This window comes from Arachis duranensis, chromosome 6 (assembly GCF_000817695.3).
Source record: "Arachis duranensis cultivar V14167 chromosome 6, aradu.V14167.gnm2.J7QH, whole genome shotgun sequence".
Lineage (NCBI taxonomy): Eukaryota > Viridiplantae > Streptophyta > Magnoliopsida > Fabales > Fabaceae > Arachis > Arachis duranensis.
In genome coordinates this window covers 89,596,068-89,606,152 of record NC_029777.3, presented here as the reverse complement: position 1 = coordinate 89,606,152, position 10,085 = coordinate 89,596,068, and the positions used below count along the sequence as shown (strand labels likewise).

The following is a 10,085-nucleotide window of genomic DNA, read 5'->3' as shown; positions in this document are numbered from 1 at the left end:
ATGTCTTTTCTTTTTTTTTAATTTTATATATTTTTATTTAAAATAACTATTTATAAAAAAAGGGTAGTTTTATCATTTATTAAAAAATTTTATTAGAAAGGACGATTTTAAAATGAAATGAAATATTAAGGATGATTCTAAATTAAAGATTACATCAGGGACGGTTTTGATTCTGACTCTCAACGTTAGGAACCAAAATAATACTTATCCCTACAGTAATAGAATCAATTCTGAGTAGGTAAAACCTTTTAGGAATATTCCTTAAAAACTAAATTTGATCACAAGACACATCAATTTAAAATTGAAAATGCACCGTTGCGCTTGTCGCTCCTTATACCATATACCAAACAATTATATAAAAAATTCATCATAAAACTCAATGTAATTTTAACTCTGATTTTGACTGCATTAATTGATTAACAAGATTTTATGATCTATGTTGTTAATATTTATTTTTTAGGTTTCCTAAAATTGTACTCTAAGCAGTAATCAAACACACAGGTCATAAACCAATTTTTTTCCTAAGCCACTTAATTAACCTATATGTATAGTAATATAATCAATTTGTGTATGGAAAAACCTTTTTGAAACATTCCATATAAATTAAATTTGATCACAAAACACAACAAATTTAAAATTAATTTTACTCTTTCACAATGGTCACTCGTTAGGCCGTAAAGCAATCAATTATTTAAAAATCTCGATATAAACCTAAGTGTAAATTTAAAAAAAAAATAAGCACATAATTTAATCATCCATGTTGTAACCATTTATTTTTTTAATTAAGCTTCATTAGCAAGTACTCTAAGTAGTAATTGAATATGCTTGTCTTAAACCTATGCTTTTCATAAACCAAAATACAACCCATTACAAACAAATTAAAATAATCCAACTAATTATGTTTTGTTTACTCAACAACAATCAACTATGCATATTCAATTTAAAGATCAAGTAATAACCAAAAACTCAACAACAATCAACTATGCATATTCAATTTAAAGATCAAGCAATAAACCAAAATTTTTTTTTAAGACACATTCAAGGTAACATGTTAATGTGAGTACTTCTAATTTTTTACTCATCATCACAAGACATGGCTCCTACTCTACAAAAATCAGCACCGGACATATCTAAAAATAAATTATACGTTGACTCATTTCGAAATCTATTACAACAGGACAAATTATACGTTGACTAATAATAAAAAGACACAAATGATATACTCAATTTTTTCCCTAAAAAAACACAAATAGTAGCGTGAGTTGTTGAGTCAATGCGTCTTCGTGGCGCAGTTGTGACCTCGAAGTGCCCTGTTTGGGTCGATGACCGGCGTTCCAGCGGCGCTAACCTTGGTTGAAAGCGGCGCTGACCACGTGCAGGAAGGAATGAACGGCACCGAAGGAGAAGAGGTTGGGGGAAAGAGACTACACGATAATCCTATGTAAATTAGGTTTTCACTTAGCTAAATTGAATCAATTAGGATTTGTCTTGGGTAAATGGGGATGTGGCTTTTTGAGGTTATTGAGTTTTTTGGTCCAGCCTATTGAAAATTGACAAGAGTTGGCAGATATAGTGTTAGTAGCGTAACCAAGTTGGGATTGTTTAGTGGTTAGCTCACTAGTCCGTTTAAGCAAGTGTCGGGGGTTCGAATTCCGCCTTGTGCATGCAGCAACTCATTGGTCAGCGGCAAACCCTTAAATGGAATTTAGTACCACGGTAAATTAGTCCTTGACCTGCTGAGTTGGGGGATACCGTGAAAAAAAAAATAGTATTGATAACGTAGCATGATTGGTTTTCAAATCAAATTGCGATTAAATAAGTAGGGTCGAGTTATACATAAATAACGTTTGGGAATTACTCATATTTTATTTACTTTATTTTTTTGGATTGTAATTACTTAGATTTTTGGGCGAGACGGGGATTGGCTAATTTTAAGATTGGGCATTTGTGCTATATCAAAAGATAGTTATTATTTCAGGGTCTGTGTTTCATCACATAGCTTCTATTTATGAAGACCACTTAGTCATTGTTTCGAAAAAGAGACAAATAAAAAGAAATTTATTTAAAGAAAGAACCAAATACAAAAATATATGATGTCTTTGTTCTGAACTGAAACAAAATTTTCCAATCCTCTGTCCACCAAAAACTAAGGATCAGACACAATTGTCATTGTGGGAGACACTAACTAAAAACAACCTAGATATTACTCAAGACCATTCACAAGAAACCCTTAGTGGGGTTTTGGTAAACAAAAGTGCCATAGGCCTAAAAAACCAAAAAGCCTACACTAAAACGGGGCAGAGACCTCCCCATAGCATCACTGATCAGGAGTTGCTCGATCCCCACGGGGGACAAGTTCCAGTATTTGGTGTTTGTATTTGCACAATTATTTGCTTCTCTGAAGCCTTAGTGTTGGGTGAGTGAGTGTATAGTGTGGGTGACTGTTGTGACGTTATCATGCTATAATGTCTAGTATTGAAAGTTGTCCAACCTATTCTCCTGACCAAAATATGAAAAGACCATTCACAAGAGAATCTAACCACAGCTCATCGAAACCATTCACTTAAAGATTACCTCAAATCAAAATGTCTCAACTTAAACGAAAATTCTCCATTAAGAAACACTGGAAGTGTTAAGATGAAAAGAGCTCGAGCCAAGCAAATAATGGAGCCACGTTGTTATGAAACCATTAAAGGCTTGTTACCTACTCAATGGAAATCTCAGTCATAAGCAAAATTTATAACTAACTGACATACATGACATTCATCAGGAATCACATGATAATTATTATTTTCTTCCCTCTCTTAGGAGATGCTATAAACAAATTATTGGCCTTATTTTGGGAGAACATTTTTCGAAAAAAAAAAAACATAATTAAAACACTGAGAAGAAAATCCATTTCTATAGTAGCGAAGCCAAGGGTACAGTTTATTGTATATAAATCAAAACTTAACAAGAAAATCATGATTTTAAAACTGAAATTGGAAATTAACCACCTTCAGCATCAGTTATAAAAACGGAAATGATGGTTGCATTAAGAACCCGGTCATAAATCATAAATTGCTACAGTTATGCAGCTCCAGATTATCTTCAACCTAAAAATAAGGGAATAAAGGTTTACAATACATAACAAAACATGATCAACTGGTCTTCGGATCGGGCATGGGAAAGAGGCTGCCGCTTGCACCCCTTGGTGGTGCAAAACCCAAGAACTTCTGCAAATTTGTTCGGATGCTGATGGAACATAAGAAGTATAGAAATGCCATGGAACAATCAGTGGGGTCACTACCCTGTAACCCTCGATGGCTCATCTTCATAACAAGACCAAAAGGCTTAAAGGGTAATTTGGCAACTACCTTGCCTTCAAAGAGTGAATTTAGCAAACCAAAGACCACAAAGAGAACTAGCGCAACCACACCCCCAGACTTGAATTTGAAGAGAGACAAGTCACGACTAGATTCTTTCAGGCTCGTCTCAACACGGTCAATTTTTTTGGTCTTAGACTTCTTGATGTTGATTTTGTTGCTCTCTGTCTTCATTGTCTCAAGCTTCTTGGAGGCTTTGTCGATTGAAGAGCGAAGGTTCTTGTATGAATTGGTGCGGTAGATCAGAACCCATGAGATAGCCTCACAAACAATAGCTGTGCAGAAGGAGATGCCCACTACAGTTAGACCATCTGAGTACTTGAAATCTGAGAAAGGATTTGCCATGGAATGGAAGGAAGAATTTATGGGAAAATTATAGAATTAGAACTGGATGTTGGTCTGAACTGTTGTTTTAAGCTTCCAAAGCCTGTTAATATATAGAGACCAAATCATATATCATAGTAGAGGGTAAGATAGATGATTTTTATAATTAAATTTATACTATATATATTAATTCATTCTAACCCATACAACATATTTACCAATAATAAATATAAAATTATAAAAATACCAATATCCACATTATTAACATAAAACTCATTTTCACAAATATGTGTGAATAACTATTGTCCTTCACCTTCCACAATATACAATAAATAACCATTACAGAACTTGACTTGGGCTACTTGCAATCCATGTGCTTAATGTATAATTAACAAATCTTAAAGGGGAAAAAATCCTTTAAAAAAAACAAAGTGAAAGAACTGATGGATGTAGAGCGATTTATATCAAGTTATCGACATCCCATTCCTGTCTGAGTGTCTGTCATGTTTAACAAAATGCAAACATCATGGCATAAAGAAAGTGATTTGTGCAGAAGAACAAACACCAACCAGGGACTTGTCACAGATGTCTTGATGTTCAAACATAAAAAGCTCATACTGATTTAGTTGTAAAAGTGAATATACATAAAATTAAGGAGGCAAGAATTAGGAAGCAAATTTACCTGGGCTAGCATGGAAGCTTCCCTTCAAACTATGTCTCCAATTTCAAGATAAACTACAACTTCAGAAATATGAAAGTCACACAAAGTGCAATCACATAATAACACTAAAGAAGCAACTAAAATTATATATGCATAGCACTGTAGACAAGAACCTATTTTCCCATTTACTTGTTATCATCTTCATCTATCAATAAAGTATAACCAATTAACAATAAATAATCATCATTTAATTTTGTGATTGGTAGAAACTAAGGGAAGAGATTTAGAAAAGGGGATCTGCAATTTTTGAGAGCCAATATGATACACGGTGCAACCTACTTATAGGTGTTTAGTAGTGTGAAAAAAAAAAAAAGAGCAGAAAGATAACTATTTAAGTTAAATTCAGATATTAATTCAAGTATCTAACTACACCATCCTAACTAATATTTAAATACTCTAACGGTGAGAATCCAGAAACTAAACATATATCTAAGAATGTTAATATACCCATAGCAGCAACTAAATTACCAGAGCTACATAATAAGGATTAAAACTCTTCTACATCTATATACAAATAAGTTAAATGAGTAAATGCTCATATCAAGCTGGTCCTAGAAATTATTTTTGAATCAACTTGGTAACCGATATTTTCCCGTCAATCAAATTAGACATTGTGAAAACTTCCATTAACAGAATGCTATCGCAAACTGTTAATTGCCAAAGTGGCACTCAAACAAGACGAGACCATTTTGTTGTTGAGTGAATCCAACGAAAACATCATATTTGCCTTTCAAACACCAAATACAAAAATGAATTCACACCCCACCCCACATTAACTACTATTTCCCAGTAAAACAAACAAATTCTTATTCTTCCAACTCATCTTATGTCATCTTCTAGCCACTGTAGTACCACCTGATGACAAACCTATCCATGCAAGGACTCCATTAATGAATCGCAGGACGAACATGATTCACCGAGAAAATATCAGTACCACATTGATTCAAAAAATATTTGGGAACCAACTTGATGCAAGCATAAAAATTTAGGGACTATGTAGAAATTTGCTCCAAATTAGACCATAAATTCTGTGCATAATTAATTCCAAGTTTCTATTAATATCTGAGTAAAAATCAACTCGAATCAAGTGATGGATCAAAGAACATGCAAATCTTCTTAGTAAGGCAATACAAGATTGACATTAAATCTTCTTATCACACGAATCGCAAGTGATCGGAAAGCAAACATATATATATAGGATTTTCGACCTAAATGTTTAGATTTTGAATGTAACCGTCAAAAAGATTGGCCAGCCTCTCTACCCACTGAAATCTGAACTCCAACGGTAGGGGTTGGACACAAAAGAAAAGATGTGATGTCAAAAGCCTTTGACTTCTAAGTTCTAACTTTAAGATCAACCAATATCCAAAACAGATAATAATAGCAACAATAACAATGATGATAACAAGAATAACAATCATAAAGAATTGAAGTTGGAAGATGCATTAGGACGGAAACAAATCAAGATAACCAGCACAAAGACGAAAGCGAAGAACACATGAAACAGAAAATTGGAACCTGCAGTTAGCTGTGACTGATGTGGAAGACGAGTGGAGCCGCTGCGAAAAGTGAGGACCGAAGAAAAACAGCGATGGGATTAGATTAGATTATTTGATCTGAAAAAGAAGTAAACAACTCAATAATTTGAGATCGTGCAACAGTTTTTTTTTTGTTTATATATGTTGGACGGAGTATGAGAAGAATTTTAAAATAGAGAAGAATGAGCCCTGTATGCTGCGGCCTTTATTGCTGAGCCCACTTATAAATCAATAATGACAATTATTATGACTAAAAAAAATAGTTATTTTTTTAGAAAAAAAATCTTAAACGGTTTTGATAATTATTTCGAAAGACAACAAGGTCTTTAATAAAAAAAAATTCAATTGGCCCATGAGCTTTACTTTTATGAGACAAATTAATTCCTGTGCCAAAAAAAAATCAACATTGTTTTTTTTACAGAGGCCGATCAATCCTAAAAAAAAGACTAAGAGTTGAGTTGGGTATTTTTTTTGGATCTCATTGTCTTTCCGAGATAATTGTTAGGAGCGAATGAAAAATTTACTCTATTTTTTATTTTTTACAACTTATTATTTATCTTTGTTATTTTATCTTTCATTAATTTTTTTTAAAAAATAATTTCAGAATAATATACAAGAATCAAAGATTTAATCATTTATTTTAAGACCATAATATGAATCAAAGATGAAGCGATTCTTTAGATAATTTTAAAAGTACTTAGTTAATAGTGATCATAGATAATAGAGAAGGGAGCTTTTGAATAATTTTTTCTAAAATATATTTTCTTGAATAATATTTTAAATAAATATTTTAACAAGTAAATCATCAAAAATGCATTTAAATGATCAAATCACTAAAAAAATAATTTTTAAATTTATTAACAATAAAAATATTCTAAAATATCTTAAAATGTGATAAAAATAATTAATTGTTAAATATATAATCTTAAAAGAAGATTTTAAAGATCGAATTTTGATATAATTTTTTGTGAATATAATTAAAAATTAAAATATTTGTTATTTTTAGAATTTGGTGATTTTGAGTCAAGTAGTATCTTTTGAAAACTTTTGTCAATAGTCAAAAATAATTTTTTAAAAAAATAAAAAATTAAATCTAAATATCAAATTTTTCTTTAATTTTTGTATACACTTTCTAAATAACTATCCAAATATTTCTATAAATTTTCTTATTAATCATTTGCATAATATAAAAAAAAGTGCTTGCACAAACTTCTATTAGTAGCACCAAATATAATGTTATTGAGATAAACATGTCCCAAAATGATAATTTTTTTAATTTAAGATAAATAATGTTATATACTTATATCAACTTTCGACGAATTTTTGCAGAATTTATGGAACCTACAATAATAAAGACGTGGATGATCCCTGTAGATGGGTTATTCAACAAACTCAAAAGTGCAGCAAGGATTCTTAGATATCAACAATACAATACAAGAATATGAGTATCCCTCAAATTTGAGTTCAAGTTCTTCAATGACCAAACAAAGTTTGAAGTGTTTATTACTAAGCCTAGGCTTGCCAGAAAAGTAGTGGAAGCAACAAAAGTCGTGATCCTAAACAACGTAACTTTGAAGTCATAACTTCACAAATCAGTGGAGAATTAAGCCACGGTCATTAACATGGAAAAGTATAGTTATAAAACTCTTAGAGTATGTTTAGATTTGTGTTGGAGAAGAAAGAAGCGTGTTTGATTAGCCTAATATATAAACCATGAGGAGAACGTATGAGTTAACAAACTCTCAAAACTATACCTAGATGGTAACAAATGAAGCCTCATCCAAAAATTTTGTACATGCCCTGACCTAACATTAGGACTCAGGACTAAACAAGCTAAAAAGACCCAATCCAAATATTGGTCTTTGCTGATAACCGACCTCTCTCAAAGAGGTCGGATTCTATGCACATTTCACTCCCAAGAAGTCGGATTTTGAGGATAGTTAGTAGATAATACTTATTCAAATAAGTAACTACCCCTAAAATCTCTCAACTCACTTTCAGGAGCCATATCTCAACTTCTCTAAGATAAAGGGATGGTTATCTATCCACCTTAAAAGGTGGAACTATTCCAACGGTGATTATTGCATCATCACTATAAATACACTGACACCCTCACGTATCTCTAAGTTCCAATACTCTATAAACCTATAAAACCCTTTGCTGATTTAGGCATCAGAATGTCCTTGCAGGTATCACCCCCATTCCTTCACACATACAAAGTCGGAGGGCGGCTCCCAGACGCAAACCAAGTCAGAAACCTCCTCCTTCAGACGATTGGGCCAACCTCATAAGTCCAACTCATTAATCTCTGATTACCCATAGTAACAAAGCTCATTGTTGGTATTAAAATTTGTCTAAATAATTACATGTTATTGTTGTTGTTATTATTTTTTTTTCTTTTTTTTTTCAAAAAAATAAAAAAAATCACAAAAATAATTTTATTTTAATATTTTTTATATTAATATCCAAAAAAATAGAGAAAATTTCACTACTTTCCCATGTGAGATGCTAAAATGACACTTCCATCCTCTCTATTTATAAAATGTACATTTTCCTTTCTTATAACTTAAAAAACCTCCTCTTTAATTCATTTTAATTTTTTTGTGTTAACTAATGTTAATTTGATCCATTTTTCAAGAAAAAATAAATTATTTTTTACAGAAATACTCTTTAGCAAAAATTTTATTTTTTTGCCATTAAATTTTGCTTACCAAAATATTTTTTAATAAATTATTTTTTTGTCATTAAATTATTCTGATTGATTTTGGTTGATTTTGGGAGAAGTTCTTATGATAATGATGATGACCATGATGATAATGGTGGTGGTAGTGGTGGTGGGTTTTGGTTCGGCTTGGCTTCTGTTCTGCTTCTGTTGATTTTAGTTAATTTTGGAGAAGAGGGAAGAAGGGTATTTTCGTCCGAAGGATGATTTTAAGACTCAGTTAAACTTTGGGGACCATTTTGTAGCGAAAAAAAGGTCGCTTCGCTTCTGTTCATACCCTGGGCCGAGCTGTCCGACCCGGGATGTTCTACCGACAAAGCGACCGACCTCCTTAGGTCAGGACAACCCGACCTCTTCTCAAAGAGCTCGGCCAAACTACCAGGAAAGCCCAATAAAACAGAGGAACACGACCCGAATCCAAGGGCAGCCCAAGCTTGTAGAGATAAAGGCGGTTCCCTTAAAGATAAGATGACCTCGCTCGAAGATAAAGATAAGATAAGATAACTAACTTATCTTATCTAAGGAAGGTCTCTCTACACCATTATAAATACACTGGAGCACCCAGGTATAACTCATACTCTGATTCTACTCAATACCTGCTTAATACCCTTATTAACTTAAGCATCGGAGTCCCTTGCAGGTACCCCCACCCTCCAAGGACGAAGGATCAGCACCACCATCAAGTCCAACAGGTCAGACACAACAGCTCCGACCAGAACAGAAGATCTCATCCGAGATCGACCTACAGTTTCAGGTAACCCTCGGAACATTGGCGCCGTTGCTGGGGAACCTGGAAGTCATCCCATCACCATGGTGGATGACCATGACAACAACCACACTTCAGATCTAGAGGAAAGAACGCTGCATAAAAACGCGGACACCACACCAAAAGATACTTCCCAAATCAACAACAAGAAGAACTCTCCAAACGAGGGAGCTATGGATGCATTTCAAGACCGGTTAAAACAACTTGAAGAAGAAGCCCTACGTCAACGAGAAGCTGAGAAAGACCTACAAAGGGAAATAAGGTGACGCTGGGAATTGGAGAACAAACTCCTAAATCTTGAAGCCGATGTCAAGACTAAAGCCAGCCGATCCACTCCCGAAGATAGCTCCCGCAAGGAGCAAGACCCATTCACCAAGGAGATCATGAAGACGAAAATCCCAAAGGACTTTAAACTCCTAGACATGACCTTATACGACGGCATTACAGATCCCGGCCATCATCTCAGCAATTTCAGAAACAGAATGTACCTCACCGACGCCTCAGATGTAGTTCGTTGGAAAGCCTTTCCAACTACTTTGACAAAAACAGCAATTAGATGGTTCGACAACCTCCCTCCTAGGTCCATCTCAAGTTTCGACAACATGGCTAAAAAATTCCTGGCCAGATTCTCCATCCAAAAAGATAAAGA

General features: G+C 33.5%; 1 protein-coding gene across 2 annotated transcripts; it reads right to left on the bottom strand.

Annotated features, from left to right (window-relative positions):
* Window positions 1–2,874: 2,874 nt before the first annotated feature.
* LOC107470259 (uncharacterized) lies at window positions 2,875–6,068 on the bottom strand. 2 transcript variants are annotated; one of them, XM_016089655.3, is made up of 3 exons: window positions 5,929–6,068; window positions 4,372–4,430; window positions 2,875–3,792 (listed from the first exon to the last, which is right to left on the bottom strand). In XM_016089655.3, exon 3 carries the CDS (start codon window positions 3,708–3,710, stop codon window positions 3,141–3,143), a length of 570 nt encoding a protein of 189 aa, XP_015945141.1. In that variant the 5' UTR covers window positions 3,711–3,792; window positions 4,372–4,430; window positions 5,929–6,068; the 3' UTR covers window positions 2,875–3,140. The 2 variants fall into 2 exon arrangements, with proteins under 2 accessions (XP_015945141.1, XP_015945142.1); XM_016089656.3 differs by having other exon boundaries at window positions 4,372–4,424; window positions 5,929–6,067.
* Between the last annotated feature and the right edge of the window lie 4,017 nt (window positions 6,069–10,085).